This window comes from Ostrea edulis, chromosome 3 (assembly GCF_947568905.1).
Source record: "Ostrea edulis chromosome 3, xbOstEdul1.1, whole genome shotgun sequence".
NCBI lineage: Eukaryota > Metazoa > Mollusca > Bivalvia > Ostreida > Ostreidae > Ostrea > Ostrea edulis.
The window spans coordinates 90,976,656-91,001,312 of record NC_079166.1 but is presented as its reverse complement, the minus strand read 5'-3'; the positions used below and the strand labels follow the sequence as shown (position 1 = coordinate 91,001,312).

Genomic DNA, 24,657 nt, shown 5'->3' with positions numbered 1-24,657 from the left:
ACATTCGAATTTGATGCTTCTTTTTCGGTTCATTAACAACGATATATAGCGTCTCTTTAAAGGTAGTACATAAATATGTATTTCGTTTCAAATGAATTATAATTCATTGGATAGGATCTTTACAGATACACAAAAATGAACTATTACTTAATTTATGTTCAACAATTTGCTGTTTTTAGGCTAATTATTTTCAAACGTTCTCTGACTTCATTGTCTAGAGATGATGCTCATAAATATTTAAAACTCGTTATCATTGCTTTTAAACAGAGCATATCTATAAGAAATCAAATAAGCATGTGCATTGGGCGACGAGTGAACTTATTTCTCCCTAATATACATTGAATGCGCGAATTCCATACACTAAATTGTAAAGCAATGGAACATTACCTTATTCCATACTCCTTCTTGGCACCTACCCCACCTCTGGCATACTTGGCCCAACTCTCTATTTTGTATTTATTTAAAAAAATATAAGATGGACCCCTGTTCGTTGTCTTCAACTTTTCACGTTTTTTTTTTACAACCATATAAAACGACCAAATGAAAGGTGTCGATAGCGTTCAGTGATCAATGTCATAACTAATATAAGCAATACAAAATAGAGAGTTGGACCAACACGGACCCCCTGGATATACCATAAATGGGACCAGGTGTCTACTGGGGGTATCAAAATGTACTACTCGTTCTTGTCCCATTGATGCTTTTAACAAATCGATAAAAGGCAGAATACTTGTTACGTTTTAATGGTGATTTGTTAATATATTTCAAGGAGTCGTCACTGGTATTTTATATGAGGTTTGAATTGGAATTAAATGTTTTGCCACGGAGGAAGCATTTATTCCATGTATAATCAATTTGATATTTGATCGCTTTATCAATAATTTTAGAAGTGGAACGCACGCTTGCTGCACAATGATGAATCACCAAATACACGGAACATAAGCTGCAGCATGGAAACACGCAGTTTTAATGCACAGCGCATATTCTAACAAAATTAGATAAATTTCAGAAAAAAAGTATGAAACGGCGAATATAACGAATAGTGTTTTATAAACTTAATAAGATAATGAATTAAATTGCCTAACTAACCATAAAACTAAATGAAAAATAACACGAGATTATATACAATGTTAACCATTTTATATATTCACCTAAAGAAGCCATTCATGATTAATCTGTTCACCAACAAACCAACATCTGTGTTATTCTGAGCAACATGTTTGTGGATTGAATGTAGAATGGCTTGTTGTACATTTCTTGATGTATTGATGAATTGATATTAGAACAAAATTGCACAATAATGTGTGTCAGAGCTATTCCCGAAATTTAAAAGATAATCGTTCTTACAGTTACAGGTGTGTACTATTATTAAACCTGAAATTATAGAATCGCATGAAATATGATTACTTGAACCTATGAGACAAGTATGGTGACCACCGTCTGAAGAGTATATATCTGATGGTACGGGGTCGACAACAAATGCTTTTTGATCCTTATCTGAAACACTTGATACTAAATCACTATCGGCATATGCACGTCCACCATCTTCTTTCTTCTTTGCTTCATTCCTAGTACACAACTCCACCAAGAAACCAGCGAGAAATTCTGGATTATGATCATTATCTGAAACACGCGCATAGGGAAATAATAAAATTGTATGTACATACTGATGGTGACCTTTGCCAGTTGATCGGTGAACATCATACACAGTAATTGTTAGACTTGCTCAAGTTTCTATGTTTAATAATCAGTACTAGTGTTCTCTTTAATACTTTTTAATAATACCAAACATAGATGTTTGGTGACATTTAAGTATGGTAGAGAGCAGATATTTAGACTTCTGAAACACACTAAAAGTAATAAAAACAACATCGGGACTTGGGCAAGTCTAAGTAATTGTCTAAACGACTCGAGTGTCATTTCCCTTCAGATGACGATGGAGGAGCTCAAGTCATTACGTTTGTCATAAAGCTATGTCGTTAATGTGTCGTTTAACATCTTCGTTCAATAAAATATTGAATATAGAATCACCTATCTCCATTTTCAAAATATTCCATTGAAATATCCATGTTTATTCTTATTGTACAGCGCCACCTATTCAATACATATTGATTTCAACAACATTTTAAGCTATTTTCGATGCCCGGAATCTCTTGATAGTCCAATTCTGGACAGAGTAAAAAGGGCACCTCGTTTATGCTATGACTCAAACTTTTGATATTAAAACATTTTATTATAATCAAGTATTGATGCCTTTATTACCGGTACCCCCTACAAAATAGCTGATACAAAATTCTTGTGCTATGTCCAGGGCTATCAGTCATCCAAGGTAGGTCAAATTTGAGAGGTTTGTGTTCATTTAGTAAAAGCCCCTTCATATGTGGGAAACTCAAAAAAATATTGAGCTCTGCAAATGATATTGTCCATCTCGACAAGGGATGCGAAGGAACTACCTTTAGGAAATCTGACAAAGTCGATAAAATCCACCACAAAATGAATTTTACATACCGTACCAACAATTATATCAATAACAAAGGGGAAACTCATTTTAAAACAATTTTGATAAATACTCATTTTAAAATTGATAAGTTATGATATCTTATACAAATCATACTAATCATACACCACCAATGTACTCAAATGGAGAATTTTGAAATATTCCGTATATCAGGGTTTTTCCGTGTCATGTTTTTCCCGTGAATCAGAACCTAAAACAGTATATCGAATTTACGCGAATCAAATTTCCACTATTTCAAAGCCATAGCAAAAATATAATTCACGATTATTTAAACCTATGAAGGAATAGGAGGAAAAACCCAGCATTTGTACGTTAACTCTTACTTTTTTATGCAAAAATTCAGTCAATGAAACGATTTACAGGATTTCTGAATTACCGTCGCAATTATGATCAAATTTCAATGTGAATGATAATCCTGCTTCTCTGAATCAATATCTGACGATTTCATGTTTTGTGTGCATGTAATCATAGAGCTTTGCCAGCCAATTCGTTCCAAGTGGCTTCATCCGGGTGAGAGATAAATCGAACTTCACCTCGTCAATTTCGGAAGACGCGCTCAGCTGATCACACTCCTGTGCTACATACCAGTTTTGAAAAACAATTTTGCACTTATCTTTACACTCAATTATATTGTAAATATGTACAATTTGGTGGTATACTAACGTAAATCACTGTTTGTTGACTAAAATGGTACTAATACCAAAATATTTATCGATAATTATTTTCAGTTTAAAACGGCCATCAGCCATGTCCCGTTACATGTAAGAGTAGCACAGGTTTAATTATCTGGCGCTTGTCGCATATAGGGGGAAACAAAACACACTGAACACAAAACTGTCATTGAACTATTACCTGTATGCTATATGAAAGGTGAATATAACGAATAGTGATCAATCTCATAACTCCTATAAACAGTACAAAATAGATATTTTAGCAAACACGGACCCCAGGACACACCAGAGGTGGGATCAGGTGCCTAGGAGGAGTAAGCATTCCCACTATTACAAAAACAAATCTTTGTATCAAATTTACGCAGATTTTTTTTCCGCGATTAGGAAATCGTCACGAACAAAGCGGAAATTAGATACACGTGGAAAAAAAATGTAAAGTCCATCAGCTTATTGCTTTACTCACTGACAACAAATCAATCGATACCAACAAATTCACAAAACATTTAAATTACCAACTCATGATGTTATGTCATAAAGCGTATACGCTTTGGTGTAGGTAGCTACCTTAAATATCTTGTAAATGCAACAATATACAAATACCTTTTCAATGATGTACATGCGATTGACCAATCCATAGCAATCAAATCAAAGATGCTCAGTAATGATACGACCTCCTTTAAGGTCATCAATGTGCGTAAAAGCTAGGATTCGGTGAAATAAAAGGTAGAATACTAAAGATTAAACTGATGACATGGAATTTGAATGAAAGACGTAAGTAAAACTACAATAACCTGACGTTATTTCCTGAAATTCCTTCGGTAAAGTTGTTCAAACTCCATGAATCCGTCTCGAAGTAGATAGCCCCCAGTTTGTTTACATGATTTTGTTGCGCATGTTTACACCTATAAGTATCCCACAAGTCGTCATCTCTAAGGCATCCAGTGGGGATCCCGATTGGAATAGGTCCTCAGTACCGATTGCTAGTCGTAAAAGGTGACAAAATGAGGCGGTCTGTCGGATGCGACCACAAAAACCGAGGTTGCGTGTTTATACCACATGATAAAGATTCATTCCTGCCCAAAAGCCGTAAGCGCTGAACATATACTTAAGATTTGAGGCCCTTCACCGGCAATTCTGACCCCCATACCAGTGACAAAATTCTCGAGAGGGACGTTAAACACTCTACGACCAATCAATATCCAAAGCTTGCAGAATTTGAAACTGACTATTCAGAACGACTTATTAAGGTGATCGGTGGATGTACTAACATATTTTGAATAATGTATTGCTTCTATATAAAAACAATCCATAGGTCTAGAAGGAAAGGTATATACAAAATATCTATGCACTATATCCACTCTTCAGGTGCCTGCGGTTTTGATGGCGTCTGTTCTGTTATCCACAGAAAATACCACAGAATAATGTAAACTAGGGAAATCTTTCTATAAATGTTCAAGTATAAGAACAGAAAAACATGGATGAAATTTGGGTTGACCTCATTTTTTTTTTACCATATCATATTTCACAATTATTATGTTACAGATTTTATTTACTATCTTGCAAACATCAACTATGTTATTCTATATTAACACTGTACTAATTGTGCCCATTTGCCCAACCTGTATTGTGATCATTTGATGTTTAACTTTTGCTTATATTCATGTTTATTCATTCTATGTAAAAAAAAAAGTTCAACCTGTTATTAGTATATTAAAGTTTAAAGAACCGCCGGAATAAGTCAGAAGGATTAAGAATTATTATCGACAACCCGCTGTGGATTAACGATCATGTGCTTGACAACATCCAGAATCTGAGAATTCCATCTATATTCTGGTGTTGAAAAATCCAAGTACAGAATGGATTTAGTTTCTTCAAAGATCGAATTAAATACTCTTATTGGAACAGATGTAGAGTAAAGTGTTCTGTAAATTTGACATGGACCTAGTATTGTTATTGAATTAAGGTAAATGTGAATCAAATGACATAGCGTGTATATTCTATCTCTGCGTTTACATCTTTGTGTGTGTGGAAAACCCCCATCAGTCTCACGCTATATCCTAATTGCATTGAATATATTTCTATTTTTACTTCCTCGTTTGTGTCCGATGTATATTGCTGTTAAAGGGATCGATAAATAACAGCAAAATCTGCTGGTGATTTATTCATAAAAGGTGTTTCGTCAATAAATTTAAAGGAGTCGTCACGGGTATTTCCCATGAGGTTTAAATTGCAGTTCTTTGTTCCACCATAGACGCAGCATTGCTTTCATACAGATCGATTCGATATTTGACATGCTTATTGATTATATCAGAATATAGGACACACCCTTGCTGTACGTTGATGTAGTATTTATTTTCATAACCTAGATAGTGGCGAAGTGCTGGATTCCTTGAATATCACGCCCGGGGCATCTGAATAGGATAACAATGTGACGGACTAGTTCAATATGAAGGTGAGGCATCATTGAATGAGATGGTGTTGTTTTCTTTTGAATATCATTAAGCTATTATTTTTATTAGGGTTGGTGAGAAAGGATCTAGCCTCATTACTGTCTCCATATTTAAACAATACATTTATGATATATGTGAAAATTAAACTGAAGAGGCATTGATGAAATATAGTTCTCTTTATATCTGATCTCTTTGTGTAGTATGTTCGCATATCAATTTTAATTATGAAATCAACAAATTTATTAAATGTGAATGGAATAGAATTATACCACAAAATACCCTAAATATTGTTCACTTGTTTGACACATATTATTTTATCTTTCTTCCAGATCGCCACTTTCATTATTTTCATTGTTTGTATTTCCCCTACACATGTAGTAGGTAATGTTACTTTTCCTTTATGTCATTTTTGTGTTAAATAAAGAAAGATTATAAGAGAAACCTTGTTGTCAATATACGATATCACGGATATAAATGTCCAATATAGTATGATTAAGTTCAGCGGTGTTTATGAATATCAAGCATATGTATGCCTATAACTACTAAAATACTTAAATTCTTTATCTTTTAGAGGCAACGTATTATTGTTCCGGTACTGATGGTAAGTTTTGTGAACAAAATAAAACAATTCAATTATTATTGTATACACATGTTTTGACCATGTCTATTTGCCTTCAGTTATGGAGCTGAATACAAATCGCGGTAATTTAATATTTATCAATTGTCTTTAATAACGGGAATGTTGCCTTCAGTTGTCTGGGCCTGTATGTGAAATAGATAAGCTATACGTCAATTTTATGTGATATAGATCCCTGTACACAGGCCAGTACTCTCTTTGAACCCTACGCTAGAACAGAGAACTGTAAACATGACGGTGTTCATTCGCCTTGTGACAGATACATCACGCCGAGATGGTACGTGACAGACAACCCGATACTTGACCAGTGTCCAGACCTTCTAAGCTGTGGAGCGGTGTATCCAGTCTGGTTTAACGGTATTCATGTTCAGACCTGTTGTCTTGTAATCTAAAACGAAAGTGGAGTGCAGCTGCTTTGTTTTCCTCCTCTTATTTCGCTCGATGTTATTTTATCGACCTCTACTTTACAATGCTAAGGGTAAAACGATATGCAGTGGCGTACGCACACACATGATCGAATTCAAACCAAGGCATTTAAATTGTTATGCATTATCAACAGAAACGATATATGTTTTTTTTTTAAATATATATTATTCATTTCTTTCCCAGAGCCTACTCTATAACAATTTTAAAATAACTAACTAATATAATAGGGCAGCTGCCAGGGATGGGGCCCTGACTAAGCTCCCTCAATATATAAGAAAGTTTTTACTAAAGTACCACGCAGGGTACATATTAACTGATTTAGATGTACATTCATTGAATACATGAATTTCATTGCATGTCAGAGTAATATTGTCATAGTTGACATTTAAATATATAGGTTATACAGTATTCATATTGTATGATGATCAATGTAACAATGCCATAATGTTAAATATAATAAAGCTAGGGATTTTCTTAAAACATAATACCACTCATGCTGCCTCAGGGTCCACACACACACAGACTAGAGTCCAGAGATGACCCTAGGGCAGCCTAGCCGGGAGACCATTTTCTCCCAGTAGAGGTGGATTTATATCATACGTAAAACTACATTTACATAATTAAATACATGTTGTACGTGAACATATCGATTACAAATAAATACAGACATATGAATAGTAAGAAATATATGTATATTAATTAAAAGTATGTTACAATACTGATAATGTCTCACACATTGATTTAATTTTATTAAAGTTTATCCGAAATTCCTAATATAATGTCTATATAATTCGAGTTATGAGTGTTACATTTCTTAAGTACTTTATGATATGTTAGCAATTCATATTTTATATGTTGTTTAACTCTTTCTTGTGTTTCATTTTTGCTCTTGAGTCTACATAACATTTTGAATTTGTATATACGATAAGCAATGAAAGAAATTAAAATATTAAGAACTGATATTTTGTCATTTGTTTCCTGATAGAAGCCAATAACAATATGTTTCCAGCTAATTTCAAATTTTAATGAGGAACTTATCAAATTCCAAATATCTTTGACATTTGAACAATCAAATATTAAATGTTTACAATTTTCTGTTTCATTTGGACATGAGTTGCATTTACTGCTTATATCTTGGCAGCATTTACTTAAGAATAAATTATTGCTGAGCAAGTTGTTCAGAAGTTTATAGTTGAACTCTGCAACCTTTTTATCAAAAATATTTGCAATTTTATGTCTATATATTTTTACCCATGATGATTTACACTGAATATGAAATTCTCTTTCATAGAATGACTGATAAATAGGTGTACGTGATTTTTTACTGCATAAAATTTTGTAAATTTTTTTTGAAATACCTTTGCTTAAGTTGAATAATTTGTTACCGTACTGAAAGCGAGGGATTATTGAAGAGTTTGTGATAAATGGAACAATTGAAAGATCATATTTTTTTTTATAAATTCTCTAAAGACTGAATATAAAATCTTATATTGGCAAATCCAATTACTTTTGTATTTTAAATTATCAAGAAACCATTTAACAGGTTTTAGACCACTTGAGTCACATATATCTTTGACATAGAGCAGATTACTTTTAATCCAATCAGGGAAATATAGTGTCTTACCTTTATATGTGAATAATTTATTATTCCATATTGGTTGTTGTAAGAATTCTGTAGCTGATAAATGCATTTGTCTCTGTTTACATTTATTGTAACATATAAAAATTTGTTGATAGAAAATTGGAAAGTTTTTGATTAAGCCATAATTTTTCAAATCTGTTTCATTGGTAATTAGAATATATTTAAAGTAAATATTATTTTTCAGACATAAGGATTCTACATATGACTTTAATTTTCCCTTTGAATTTAGTAACTTTTCAACCCAAGATGCTTTTATTGACATTAATTTTGACTCAACGTCTATCACACCAATACCTCCTTCATTAATGCTACGTATTAAAGTATTTCGTTTTATACGATCTGTTTTATTCCATAGGAACTTAAATATAAGTCTATTTATTGTTTTTATTTCTTCATTGCATGGTAAAGAGAGAACAGAGATTCTATATAAAATCTTAGATAGAGCTAACGTGTTGATCACGCAAGTTTTTCCAAAAAGAGTGAGGTTTCTTGTTTTCCAAGCCTCAAAAAGTTTTTCCATGTCTTTTATACAATTCAAAATATTATTTTTATAACAAAGTGTTTTATCATGACCGATGTAGATTCCTAAAGTTTTTACACAAGAGGAATTTATATTTATTCCACAAATATTATCCGTATAATTATGTTTTAGGTTTCCCATTAAGATACTTTCCGATTTGGATGTGTTAAGAATCATTCCCGAAACGGAACTAAATTTATTTATGATATCTAGAGCATTATTCATTGAGACTTCATCTTTTAAAGGGAGTGTACAGTCATCTGCATGTTGGACAATTCTAATTTCATTATCTTTGTCATTATTAACCATGTTAATACCTTTGATGCTATTGCTTTTTCTAATCTGAATTGCAAGAATTTCAGTAACAAACAAAAATATTATAGCAGAAATGGGACACCCCTGACGGATGCCCCGGGACATTTTACAGGTTTTTGATATCCACCCATTATTTTTCATTCTGAATAAAGGCTCTGTATATAAAATGTTCAGCCACTTTAAGAAATTAATACCAAAATTAAAGGATTTAAGTGCTTTAAACATAAAATTCCATTCCACTGAATCAAAAGCTTTTTGAAAATCAAGAAATAATAATATTCCGTCCTCATTACAATTTTCACAATATTCAAAGATATCAGCTATTATTCTTGCGTTTAATCCTATAAATCTACCTTTAATATATGCAGACTGGTCATTTGATATTAAATTATTAATTACTTTTTGTAATCGTCTTGCAAAAGTAAATGCGATGATTTTGTAGTCAGTGTTAGTCAAACTAATTGGTCTGTAATTTTCTAGCAAATTTTTATCTCCTTTTTTGTATATAATGGATAAAACTGACAATCTCTGAGAAAGTGGTAATTTATTATCATCAAAAGATTTTTGAATGGTGGAAAAGGAATGTTTTTTCTACCATTCAGAAACGATATATGTTGTTTTCATCAAGTTTGACTGGAGCCATTGTTGGAACACTATAATAAAATACATAGCATATCAGTTACCAATTCAAAAGATTTTTTTTTACTGAATACGAAATGCATTAGGCAATACCATTTCACACTTACTGATGTAATCCTCGAGCCATCATTGTGGCTAAGATGGATTATTTATCAATACCAAACGATTAGATAACATGAAAGTTAAATTCTAGAAATGTCTATTTGATGCATTTTCATTGTTCATTTCTAACCTTCAAAATCCTACTTCACTCATAAGTTTCTTTAATTGCGCACTCACGAACAGAAGCCCACTTAGGACCAATCAAAATTATTTTTGAATTTGAGACAAAGAATCCCAGAATTCGTTATTACAGATTGAATTTGTTATTTCAAACTTTTAAATTCATTGTAGCCGATTGAATTTGTTATAAAGAATTTATTGAGTATGTTATAACAAACCAAATTTGGTTTAACGAATTCAATACGAAAACACAGATTCTTGAAATGGTTATACAAAATTGTCAAATTCGGTATTACGATTTATGAAATCATTGATATCAAATTAGTATATAATTCATGATAATGAATTACAGAGTTAGTAAGAATAGATTAAAAAGTTTGAATTTATAGATTTTTGACCGGGTTACACAATGTGCAAACGTCTTAAAGAATGGTGAATGGATGACAAAGGGGGGTCCTTGCAATAGGGTATCTACATTGTGTAATCAACTCCTCTGACTCCTCTAGCTTGACATTCCCCAAACTGTGTACAGTTGTAATGAATACATTCATACTTAGATATTTTATTAAAAGTATATATGAACGGCAAACTAACAGCTCAACTTTATGACGAACGGGATGATTTCAACTTCTCCATCGTCAACTTCCCATATATATGTAAGAATATTCCATTATCACCTGCGTATGGTGTTAATATCTCCCAATCGATTCGATACGCAAGAACTTGTTCTGTGTAGGGTCAGTTTTTAAAATCAAAGCAGGCTTCTGACAAACAAGTTGATGGTGCAGGGGTTCCTAAATTCTCGATTAAAATCAGCATTTCAGAAATTCTATGGTCGTTATAACGATCTAGTTTGTCAATACATCATATAAGTGGGTCAAATGATGTAGGGTGTGTTTCATGCCGATTGTTAGGCCGTTCTTGACACACTAACTTTAACTATGGATAACTCCGTCTACCTCATCAAGGGCTCACGGGTGTGACCGGTCAACAGATGATGATTTCTCCTCCTAGGCACCTGATCCTTCATTTGGTGTGTCCAGGGGTCTGTGTTTTCCCAACTCTCTATTTTGTATTGCTTGAGATTGATCACTGTTCGTTATGTTCATCTTTCATGATCACACATTAACTTGTAATTAACAGGGTCTTTTCCAAGTGTTGGAGATGGCATCACCACAGAACAATTGTGTAAAACTGGATTCTCTGACTGTTGTTCCCGAACATATGACATTCAAATTAAGAACTGTGGGACACACTACGTGTACTGCCTGCCAGCCTTAGACGCTTGTCCGGAGAGGATCTGTTTTGGTATGTGACCATACCAAGGAATACTGATATACGAATAATTAAATCATTTTCCGAAATTATCATTTATTTATTTAAGTAATTCACACACTCTCTATTTGAGTCACAACAATATCACAATATCTGTGCACACACATGATAATCTTACAATTTTGTACTGTAATGCAATCTATCGATCTTTTAAACGTCCACATTCTCTGAATATATATGTAAACATTTTACCGTAACCCGGTTCGATTGCTGGCAACTTCCTGTTTTAGAGGTACAGACAAAACGTGTGGATATCCAACTAGCATACCAATTCATGTTTTGTAGGTACTAACGCGTCTTGTGGATATCAATTTACTGTATCTATTCATGTTTTGTAGGTACTAACGGGTCGTGTGAATATCCAACTACTACGGCTCCCACAACATTGAAAAGCAAAAATGTACCCAGCAAAACATTTAACGGTATGCTATCAACAGGGGATGCTTACTCCTCTTAGACACCTGACCCCACCTCTGGTGTGTCCAGGGATTCGTGTTTGCCCTACTATATATTTTGTATTGCTTATAGGAGTTATGAGATTGATCACTGTTCGTTATCTTCACCTTGCATGCTAGAAGTGATAATGTTGCATGTATATATACTAGCATAGTGACGATATAAAACACCTTGTAAAGCAAGGGACATTTGTCTCAGTTAAAAAAGTTAATGATATGCATCAACTCTTTGGGGGTCCAATTTAGGTATGTCATCTCTCTCTCTCTCTCTCTCTCTCTCTCTCTCTCTCTCTCTCTCTCTCTCTCTCTCTCTCTCTCTCTCTCCATATATATAGATATATATTTGCTCTTGATCTTGATACGAGGCGTCTGAAGTTTGGACCTATCCTCCCTTTGCGTCACAAGTTTTATAGAAAACAATATTGATAATAGATTTGTAATTTCAATGCGTATTTCACCCATTTTCAATTCCTAATATCATTGACCGCTTTTATGAAACTTTTAATATAGATATGAGTTATTAGATTGACCACTCTTCATTATCTTCACCTTCACCTTTCATACCATAAGTTATATCATTTTACTACGTTAAAATCAATTCTAAGTGAGCCTCCCTCCTTTATGCTGGTTGATTGTATATTGTTTAACTCTCCTCTTGCGAAGTGTTTTATTCATATGGAGACATCATGTCGGCGAGGGATTACAGAAGTAAGGCCTATTTTTGGCGCTCAGGGCAAGGATAGGGAGGGATCTTTATCGTACCACACCAACTGTGATTTGGGTCTCGGTTCTCATCCGAAGAAAGACCCCACGCAGTCGCCCCTTACGACAAACAAGGTATACTGAAAATTTATTATATCCCAGATCCCCACGGTGTCTGTTTATGAAGTTATTTTTTTAACATGTTAGGTAATCGAGTAGATCAGATTTTTTTTTTTACAAAAGCACAGAATGCAGTGAATATCTTAAGTAAATAAAACAACAACAATATAATGGGCATTGAGCCAATAGTGAGTGTTTATCATTAGTTTGAGATGAAATATTTCAATTGCGGAAGGATGGATCGAATGAATTGTGGGTGAAAACGTCAGGTGCCTGTGATCTTGGTCAGTATTTCACCAGAAAGGTATTGTATATTGGGTTTGATTTTTCAGATCTAAAATCAAGGTACGGGCTAGCCATCGGATCAGTCGTGGTGCTTGTGCTCATTCTGATTGCAGTCGGCGGAGTTGTCGGACTCTACATCTACAAGTGAGTATTTGTCACATTCGCAGGTGAGTGCTGAGTCGCTATCAGATCCACATTCCGTGAAATCGTTATATTCTACATAAAGAAATTTGTGTTGTGTCACATTGCATATACTATTCGCTATTTTCGGTCACCTTAACTTTGTACGTGTACGTCAACATTTTGATCAAGATTAGTCTCCGAATTTGTCAAGCCTTCTAAGTGTTGATTATAGAAATTGTAACATACATACTTATAAGAGTAATTACTTAAATGTTCGTTATAAGTGAATAGTTGACAATGTGTATTCAATATCACACATGCTATCTCTGTCATAGATAAATGTACCTGTCGCGCCAGTTCAGTAGTAGAGCGTTCTCTTCGTAACCAGGAGGTTGTGAGTTCGAACTCCGTTCATGTCATTACCGCGTCAAACCCAAGACGTTGATATAGGTAGTGATTGTTACTTCACCAAACGATAGACCTTTAGGGGTGAGAATGACGGAGCTTTCGGATATAACCTTGAAAATGGAGGTCCCGTATCGCGACAGATGTTGGCACGTTAATGAACCCTCACTGCTACAACCATTAGTGCTAAACATACGTTTAAACTGTTAATGTCTCAGCTACAGATAGTGTGATCTCAGTATGAGTGAAATATTTATTCAAAAACTTCTACGTGAGAAGAAAAAATCTCTCGTTGTGGCCTTCAATTCGACTTTTAGATATATCGATGACGTTTTGTCTATTAACAATGATAGCTTTCATTCATATGTCGATTTGATATATCCCTGTGAGCTCGAAATAAAGGACACCACAGAGTCGTCCACTTCTGCTTCATACTTATATGTTTTATTGAAAGTCGACATTAACGACAAACTGACAACTCAACTGTATGACAAACGGGATGATTTCAGCTTCTCCATCGTCAACTTCCCATATTTATGTAGCAATATTCCATTATTACTTGCATATGGTGTTTATATATCTCAACTGATTCGATATGCAAGAGATTGTTCTGCGTATAGTCAGTTTTTAAATCGATGTAAGCTACTGATAAACAAGTTGATGGTACAGGAATTTTAACAGTCTCGATTGAAGTCAGCATTTCGCCAATTCTATGGTCGTTATAACGATCTACTTCGTCAGTACAACCTCGCATTGGGTCAAATGCTGTCTGACGTGTTTCATACCGATTGTTAAGCCGTTCTTGGCACACTGATTTTGACTGCGGATAACTCCGTTTACCTGATCAGGATATAGGGCTCACGGCGGGTGTGACCGGTCAACAGGGGATGCTTACTCCTCCAAGGCACCTGATCCCACCTCTGGTGTGTCCAGGGGTGCGTGTTTGCCCAACTATCTATTTTGTATTGCTTGTATGAGTTATGAGATTGATCACTGTGCGTTATCTTCACCTTACATCAAAGAAACAACCACCTGACCATACCTAGCTTTTGTGATGTAAAGTAACCGTTCCTATCAAATAGATGTGTGTGGTGGAGAGAAGGGACAAACGGGAACTGCACAAACGTATCAATGTCATTATCATCACTGCATCTTTATTAACAATGTCAACAAACTATAACCATATAGTTCATAAAACAATCCACTGGGGTGCTGACTATCAGACTTTTACCGGGCACATAGGAGAAGGCAAACTATAAACTTTAAATACTCAGCAAATCCTTTCCTTTTGTGTGTTTGGTATATAACACGTAGTTGTGTTAAGTAGGGCCATATAAATATGTCAGGAAAAAAAGCGTTAATAAACAGATCAATTTGTGACAAATTCTGTAAACACAACCCTTTTATACAAAAACAATATGTATATATCATTAAGTTCATATTGACCTCTTATACATTTTTCACCAGACCGACAGTCTCTACATCAACTCTGTATCACGTGATCAAACAACAAGATAAAAACGTATCGTGTATGTATAAATCGTTGAATTGGCACGATATCCAGATATCAATGCAAGTTGAAGTTAATATAACTTCAAAGCATATTAATTTCTTAATTTGAAAAGTGCTGAGAGCAAGTTTATTGTGACTTGTAACATGTCTAATATTTGTATTGAATATGCAAGATGCAGCGATTTTTGCACATACGAAGTTGAATCTAGCCTGAAAAACATATTTTCTGTTGAAGCCAGAACTTGCTCTCCTAACTTTCTTATGGCACTGAAGTTCACATGTCAGATAAATCAAACATCTTTCACTTAAAAACCTCGGGGTGTCGTGCCAATGATGAAATTTTTATGTACGGAAACCCTGTTTATGCAAATGAGTCCATTGTGAAAGTAACTATACATGTAGATTAGGGGCGATATCAAGATCACAATATAATATGGATATTACTTTAGCATTTATGCTATATAAAGAAGAAATTGAAACTTTTTCAATATCAAAGAGAATTTAAATAACCAATTTGACAGAAACTTTTACGCGATTGCAGTTTACCGTTTGACAGCGGTGGTAAATAACGAAACAATATTTTGACATTTCCAACAACAAAAGGACTGTATATATGTACGTCATGACCTTCGTCATGACGTATTTTTCATTGTGACGTCGTGCAATATGCCAGTGCGGTAAAGTATATTTATGTACAGCACTGGTATTAAAAATTTTATGGGGAAAGCCTTAACTCAACCGCGCACTTCATTCGATAAAATGTCACTTACTGTAAACATCATCGGTTTTTATGTGATGTGTCACATATATCTGGTGCGTAAGATAGTAGAAGGATGTTTTCAGTTTACTTCATCCTGCCAACGCCTACCGCGACTTAGAACTTCCGCTTTTAAAATCATGTCTGAAAGACGCGTGACTTTTGTCCTTTATGTCGGGAGTCTGCTTTTGTAACATGTAGATGTCTTAAGTTTTACTCGGTGCCGGAATAAATTATTAAACCCGCATCTCCGTGCGCCCTCATTAATAAGCTACTGTAACTGGTAAAAACCTTTTGTATGTACATATGCCATTAGCTTCACAGCCACGTAAATTACCCGGGAATTTCACGCGCGACTTTCAATTCCTATCATATCATATAAAACACCTTGTAAAGCAGGAGACATTTGTCTCAGTTAAAAAAGTTAATGATATGCATCAACTCTTTGGGGGTCCAATTTAGGTATGTCATCTCTCTCTCTCTATCTATCTTTCTCTCTCTCTCTCTCTCTCTCTCTCTCTCTCTCTCTCTCTTGTCAGAATAATCCTATAACTCTGTTAAAATGTTGTCAATCAATTCTAACAAATGTTGAAATTGTTTATCGCAACTTACAACGTCCATATTTTTTTCAAGCCGTTAGTTTTCTTTATATGCTATGCTAAATCTGCAGCCATAAGTTAATAGATTCAAAAGATGGAAATATGCATCTCGCCGTTTACTTATACGTACATATATCTCTTATATTCATACAGAAAAAAAAAACACGAAAGAGAAGTGAGCCAGAGCAGGATAGTTCTTGTAGAAGAGGAATCACACCAAGGGACGCCCCGAATGGAAGAATCAAACCGTGCCATGACCCCAGTGGGAGGTCATTCTGCCCCGCCCTATTTGAATTTCCAACTAAGCAAAAGTCGGCAATGAAAAGATACATATATGTACAGCATTAGAGTTGTGGAGTCACTGACTGTTACAATTGATTTTGTGTGTTGTACGTTCCATTATATATATATACAAATGTATATGTGATATTTTATACTTTCTAAAATGTATGTTAACATGTATTCCATTTATTCCCAATCCGTGACCAGGTGTTGAAGCACTAGAACTGTTGTATTTTTGACTCTTTCCAATATACCGCCGTTTAATTACAGATACATAATTTATGTTACTGTGATATGTAGATGGTACACATCATATTTATATGAAATATATAGTTTTTTTTTGCACTAGAAACACACTGCTAATCTTGACTCATTTTCATCTTCAATGCCACTACTATTGCATATTTAAATGATTGTATTTCAAGGAATACTCATTATTCATTGGCACTGTCGATAATGTGTTACACTCTCACGAACAAATGAACCTTCATAGGGTATTATGTTACTCTAGCACTAATATATAGCCATACACATGTATCTTGGCCATATGGTGCAAATCGCTTGTTTAATGTATCATATGTATATCAAATATACTGTCTATACTACTTCCGGTCCGAACTATTTTTGCGATCATCCCCACTTCAGCCGTATGCGATATCTCGTAGTTTGTTTTCCTGTTGATCACTTGGTTACATTAATTAAAAAAGACCGGAAAATATCTATAATATTTTCAGCAATACTTATCAAATTTGAATTGTAAAAACCGTGCTGCACAATTTGTTGATTTGCTTATCAATCAAAAGATCGATACCAACTCTATCAGTTCTGAAGGTGGAAAGCAGTGAACTGATAAATGCAAGCGCAAAAAGAAAACATCGTGAGGAAAATTTGCGATAGAAAATAACTGAGCCTACCGACATAATGCAAGTCGGTGACGTCACCGTCTATAGAAATTTACACAGAATGTACACAGCATAAACGAATACTTCAAAATTATGAGTTTTATAAAAAAGTAATCAGTCTGTTTCGGTGGACTATCCATAGTGAGCACAGCAATCTGACCTGTTCCAGTTTCAGCGAATATTCAACTGCCCGCATCTGTCTAGTCCGGATCCATCCAGGGCGTACTTATCAGAATGTCTTGCAGGACGCCTTACTCCTCCCCCATAACCCCTCCGTTTCCAAGAGAACACGTGGATATTAAATAAGAAACTACACTTTGATCACGAACATCACTCTTCCAATTTTGCTGATTGATTTAAATTAAAGTAATATTAGTCCACTATCAATGATCCTTGATATGATTTCAAAAAGTCCCAATGAAAACTTTTTCAAGCATGTTACGTAAAGAAAATAGATATTCCGTGAAGCTCTGAAAGAAATATAAGTTAAAAGGATATAATAGAGTATAGATTTCGGATGGTTTCAATGTATTCTAAAACAGTTTTCATTCATAGCAACAAATGAAAAAAAAATGTCTATAGCTGTGTGATATTCACCGTAATATTTTTTCTCACGTAGGAAGCTAAGTAAACACATCGTATCGGTATTGACGCTTCGGGAACGCTTTGAATCAGTTGTTTTGTTGCAGGTCGGATCATATAAAAATTCAATCGATAGAAAAGGCCAATAATATATACAAAACATCTATATTTGCGTGATTTGATATTTGCTCTGTCAAACTCGTTGAAATAGTGATTTATTTGCTCAGCAAACCTGGCGAATAGATACATCATTTCAACTCATTTACACGTTTACCTGATCAGGATATAGGGCTCACGGCTGGTGTGACCGGTCAACAGGGGATGCTTACTCTTCCTAGGCACCTGATCCCACCTCTGGTGTGTCCAGGGGTCCGTGTTTGCCCAACTATCTATTTTTATATTGCTTGTAGAAGTTATGAGATTGATCGCTGTTCGTTATCTTCACCTTGCATTGGATAGAAGAAAATAGCAGATACCCAATACAGACATCCCCTTCATAGTAGTCTGTGACACATGCAGAGTCACTGATTTACACTGACACGCGATTTACACGTCATCACACAGCTGTAGTTCCTGTGTACCCGTAGTTATCATGATAAGGACTTAGTGATATGCTCTGTGATATAATTGTGATTACATGCTTCAATCATTGACAAACATTATCAAGTGACAGATAAAAAATCATTAAATATATCATTTTTTATTATTTTGTTAATAAATGTTATTATGGTATGCACTTTTTCATATTTTAAAAACAGGAGGTGAATCTTCAAAACAGGAAATTTTCCACGCCAAATTTTTCGTCGCCTTAGTACGCGTGTAATCACTGTCTTGGAAATATAGTCTTCCAACACTCTCTTGGAATTTCCTTTGGCACACGTTTTGCGACATTATTATCTGACTCGCTTTGTATTCTTATGAGGCTATATTCTTTCAAAATAGTTTACATAAAAAAGTAGCTATCTCGCTTAGACCTTCAACTTGATATTTAGATGCATCGATGATCCTTTATCTACATGTATTGGAGGTATTCACTTTTATTAATATGTCAATTCGTTATATCCAAGATCAATCAAAATGAAACAAAACACAATATATTTCATATTTCCTTCATATTTGTAGACTAGATATAAGATGGTCTATAGCTAGGCACTGCAAAATGTGTTTATGATTAAAAAAGGTTGGATGCAACAGTGAAACTATATTTGTAGGAGATACATGGTGTAGACCTGAACTTGAAATAAGTTGGAACACACGACTGAACTCTTTCAATATGAAGAGTGCTGCTTATGATGAAGGCATCTATTCCTTTCTTTGTAAATTTGAGCAGTATGATTCGAAAGGAATATCATTTATGACCCGTGATGGTTTAAGAGCCTCTGATTGGTAACATCCATGATCATAAAGGGCAGTCTATATCCATGTAAGGTGAAGACAACGAACAGTAATAGTATAGACTAGCTGTGGCTTCCAATAACGTACATAAAGATATCAATGGAACAGAATAAAGTTTTGTTCGAGTGTGATGTGGACCTAATTGTATGTTGACGTAATGTAATATTGAATCAAACTTGACATCATTTATACTTGGTCTTTTATTTGAACGATATCCATGACTGCGCCTCCGTCTTTGAGCATTGGGAAAAAGTACCATTACATTCATTTTCTTGTAGACTAGTCAAATTTCCCACATCATATATATTATCATTCCATCCATATGGAAATGCAGTACCTAAAGTCCTGCTCCAGTAATCCTCTTGTTATAATTACCATTATTTCCATTCTTTTATTGTTCTTTTATTTCGTTTTGTCTTTGAAAATGAAATCAATGTATTCGATACCAATTCACAGATAAGCATTTGCGGTAGCGTGCAGTCTTCAGGTATGTACACCAGTAATCTTCAGGAACAAACTTTGTTTATGGGATCCTGCGAGCTCACGAACTCATCTGGTGGTTACTGGACCGCTGATTTCACCATTAACATTACCGTGGACGGCGAGAATTTCACTGACGAATATAATGTCACTGTCTATAATTCATTATGTCAGCAACACCATGACGAAGTTGGCGATGTGTATGATACACTAAAGTTATGCTGACTATAATTAATAATACATGGACACTTCCCATTTGATGAAATGATCTAAGGATGTAAATGCAAAATTACTGAAACTAAAGTAAATACAAGATAATTAATAGCTTGTTTTCATATTAATCCTCTCATCCCCGATGTCTAAGTCTGCTATTTTCAGAGCGGATTTTCCTTCATAAAGGAAACCAGGTCTTGTATCGCCTAAGGAGAATCTGACAATTTTGACTATTGTAAAATATTGGTGACACAACCGCCAATTCATCTAAATAAACATATTACAGGTAATGCCATTTTTTTTCATCTCTGAAGGCACATCAACGCTTCAAAACTTTCAAAAATATGTATAATGAAACAAAATTCGAAACGATATATATTTTCGATCTATTGTTTTTAATAAGTTAGTTACTGACAATTAAGTTGATGGAATATGGGTTTCATCAGTCACGTTGTTGGTGTTACGGGGGTTTCAGCAGTCTCGTTTAGAATTTTTTTTTTAATATAAATTTCTACCTCTTGTTGATTTATGTAGCATGTAGTCCACATGTTTTCCAAGATGCATTGGTCATATAGTGGGGTATCATCGCACGCTTCTTCGGATCTGTGACACAGTCCATCGTCTGATATTTATATTTAATAAGTATATTTAATTGCTGTTATAAAATTTATAAATTCATTTCAAAATCAAGTATTATCTCCCTCACGCATAGCTCTTATCCTTGGACGAATTTGACTTCACTTTTTGGCCCACTGTTTTCCCTTTAATAGCTCTAAAACTTCATTGTTATTTCGGATTTCAAACATTTGGGTTGAGCATCACTGGAGAGACATTATTTGTTGAAATGCGGATCTGGTGCATCAAAACTGGTACCGTATAAGTTTTACATTTTGGTTATCGGTGGGGAGAGAAAACCAAACAAACAGTCGTTTCCACCAAATTCATAGTTACAAATACAGTTACCTAAACATTTGAGGATTTCATTTTACAAGTTATATATCTGCTGATACTTATAAATATGAATTTGTGACATTTATAATTTTCAACTTACCTCCAGATGCAAGGTGAAGATAACGAACAGTGATCAATCTCATAACTCCTACAAGCAATACAAAATAGATAGTTGGGCAAACACGGACCCCTGGACACACCAGATGTGGGATCAGGTGCCTAGGAGGAGTAAGCACCCCCTGTTGACTGGTCACACCCGCCGTGAGCCCTATATCCTGATCAGGTAAACGGAGTTGTCTGCAGTCAAAATCAGTGTGCCATGAACGGCTTAACAATCGGTATGAAACACCTCAAATGCCGTTACTACTGCACGTATTTGGGCATCAATTGATTATTATCCTGAAATGTTTGAATGCTCCTTTTCAGCGTTGACAGGTGAATATGACGAACAGTGAACAATCTGATAATTCCTATAAACAATGAAAAATTGATGTGACAAACACGGACCCCTGGACACACCAGAGGTGGGACCAGGTGCCTAGGGAGTATTACCATCCCCTGTCGACCGTTCAAATTCACTGTGAGCCATATATCCTGATCAGGTAAACGGAGTTATCCTTGGTCAGACTCTATCTATCTACCTATTTATCTGTCTGTATGTCTATCTTCATGTGCGAGTATTAAATCACTGAGCTAATTACATGTATCAAAACCCCTTGATTGACTGAAACAGACGATACCGGTCATTTCGAGAGAGAAGACCGAAGGAGAATGTAGCATAATTGTTACCAATGGCTATATAGGAATTTCATATCTTATAAGTTTTGATATCAAAATAAAAGCGATGGACATTAAATGATACCCTTATTCCAAGTATAACTGTAGACTATGTTAATTATTATTTTCTTAGTTACTGAGGCGATTGTAATCATATCAGACCTTGGTAATACACATGTTTTGAATTTGTTTGAAATATGTTCTGAACAAATTAAACTATCTGATATTCATCCAAGAAATATCATTATGACTTAAAGTTTCCCCAGCTACCATCATTAAGCTAATCAGGAAATATGAAGGCTTTCATAATTAATCAATGACTTACAATTGTTTGTTTAGTATATAAAACTTCATTTCTACAATATCAAACAACAATTTTCGCTGATGTTGGGAAGAAGATTATATTCATGCAAGTATGATAAACAACGTTGAGTAATACCTTTTGACAATTTCATTTTTGTCATACAATCAGGTCATGACATTGTAATTTTCAAAATGAAAGGTGAACATTGATCAATCTCATAACTCCTATAAGAAATACAAAATAGATAGTTCGGCAAACATGGACCCTTGGATATACCATAGGAGGGGTCAGGTGCTTAGGAGGAATAAACATAAGCATCCCCTGTCGACCGGTCACACCAACCGTGAGCCCTACATATTGATTACGTAAATGGACTTATCAGTAGTCAAAATCAGTGTGTCAAGAATGGTCTAACAATATAATGAATGAACCAGAATATGGATGGAGACGAAATTAATCACATCCGTTTTCTTTCTTTTTTGTTAGGACGCTAGCATCGATATAATGTTAGTAAAGTTTAAATAATCGATATCATGTAAGTAATGTTTAGATCCTAAATATAATGTTTGTAATGTTTAATCCATCGGTATCATGCTAGTAATGTTTATATCATCGATATTATGTTATTAATGTTTAAATCGTCAATATCATGTTAATGATGTTTAAGTCATCAATATCATCTTAGTAATGCTTCGATCTTCTATATTGTTCTATTGCAGAACATAATCATTATTTAGAATAAAAGGTGAAGATAACGAAGAGTGATCAATCTCATAACTCCTATAAGTCATTAAAAAAAGATAGCTGGACAAACACGGACCCCTTGACACAACGGAGGTGGGATAAGGTGCCTTGGAGGAGTAAGCATTCCCCGTCGAACGGTCACATCCGCCTTGAGCCCTATATCCTGATCAATTAAACGGCAATATCTGTAGTCAAAATCAGTGTGTCAAAAAAGGCATGGAATACGATATATTATATATTAGAATATCATTTAAATAGATATATACTTTATACTGAACAAACTAGAAAGAAGTGTAAGCAGATAAATGATCGCGTGTAATTTGCTTCTTTTTTCTTCTAAGCATTACAATGAATTTCATCACAATAAGTAGATACAGGTATCGATAATGGTGAAACACTTTCTTAAAATGTTATTGTTGCATGTTCCTTTTGATATAATCTTCAATGATACGTTTTTCCTAGGAATTCCCAGGTCATAATATTGTGGTTTATTAACTATATATTCATTAAATGAGAAGCTTAAGATGTTTAACAAAATATGAAATACATTAAATATTGACAGTTCCAAGGGCTGGTTTCCCCCAATGTCTGGGTACCTAACAGTCCCAGTGCGCGGGCTGGTTTCCCAAATATCTGGAGATCTAACAGTTTCAGTGCTCGGGCTTGTTTCACCAATGTCTGAGGATCTAACAGTTTTAGTTCAGTGCTCGGGCTGGTTTCCCCAATGTCTGGGGATCTAACAGTTTCAGGTCAGTGTTCGGAATGGTTTCCCCAATGTCTGGGGTCTAACATTGTCAGTGCCCGGGCTCGTTTTTCCCCCAATGTCTGAGGAGCTGGTTTGGAAAGTGAAGATGAAATTCAAAAGTAGCAAACATTGTTAAAGCCATTAATACGGTATAACGAGGATTTGTTTGTCTAGTCAGACTCATTTTTGATGTTTATTGGTTTTCAGTCAAACGCTGTTTTTTTTTTTAAAGTTTATTTATTTATTGATTTAGCGTGTTGTTTATTCGGCTAGTGCGTGCTATCAGACATAGCTCTGTAGTCTCATAATTCCCCCTAAATATATGTAGTCATTGAATATTGATATTTTCGACGTAAAACAAACACAAACAAATAGGGAATAATTAAGTTACTCATCGTCGCTAGCCACGATTGGCTGCATGATCAGCAAAACCCTCGGTTTTTATGCATAATGATGAAATGACACAATGATTGATTAGACCAATCAGTCACAATAATAGGTTTCCTATGCTTTAATGGCTGCATCCATAACTAAAACACACAGCAGTATTTCTTTACAAGTAATAACCGGACAACAGGGGATACATATCCCTGTCTACAGAAGCAAGTAAAATTTATAAGTATTGATGTAAAACTTATACGGTACCAATTTTGATACGCCAGATGCGCATTTCCACAAACAATGTCTCTTCAGTGATGCTCAACCGAAATGTTTGAAATCTGAAATAACAATAACGTTTTATAGTCACCATAGCCAAAAAGAGCATGTCAAAAAAGAAGTGGAGTCAAATTCGTCTAAGGATAAGAGGAATGCATGAGGGAGATAATCCTTAATTTTGAAATGAATTTCTCAATTTTATAACATCAATTAAATATACATCCGTGTTTTCAAGCTAGCAACGAAGTACTTAGCTACTGGGCTGTAGAGACCCTCGGGGACTAACAAATGG

The 24,657-nt window shown here is 34.7% G+C and overlaps 1 protein-coding gene across 2 annotated transcripts; it reads left to right on the top strand.

Moving 5' to 3' along the window:
- Positions 1-4,134: 4,134 nt before the first annotated feature.
- Positions 4,135-18,831, top strand: LOC125674306 (oncoprotein-induced transcript 3 protein-like). 2 transcript variants are annotated; one of them, XM_048911447.2, is made up of 9 exons: positions 4,135-4,436; positions 5,556-5,641; positions 5,969-6,020; positions 6,211-6,240; positions 6,448-6,633; positions 11,184-11,348; positions 11,714-11,797; positions 12,985-13,081; positions 16,487-18,831. In XM_048911447.2, the coding sequence occupies exons 2-9, from the start codon at positions 5,636-5,638 to the stop codon at positions 16,653-16,655; spliced, it is 789 nt and encodes a 262-aa protein (XP_048767404.2). In that variant the 5' UTR covers positions 4,135-4,436; positions 5,556-5,635; the 3' UTR covers positions 16,656-18,831. The 2 variants fall into 2 exon arrangements, with proteins under 2 accessions (XP_048767404.2, XP_048767403.2); XM_048911446.2 differs by lacking the exon at positions 4,135-4,436 and having other exon boundaries at positions 5,368-5,641.
- Positions 18,832-24,657: the final 5,826 nt, after the last annotated feature.

What these genes read in the sequence shown, in the direction of transcription:
- LOC125674306 (XM_048911447.2), top strand. An exon ending in GTATCCAGTCTGGTTTAACG is followed by an intron (nt 6,634 to 11,183) that starts GTATTCATGTTC and finishes TGTAATTAACAG; the next exon opens with GGTCTTTTCCAAGTGTTGGA. An exon ending in TCCGGAGAGGATCTGTTTTG is followed by an intron (nt 11,349 to 11,713) that starts GTATGTGACCAT and finishes CATGTTTTGTAG; the next exon opens with GTACTAACGGGTCGTGTGAA.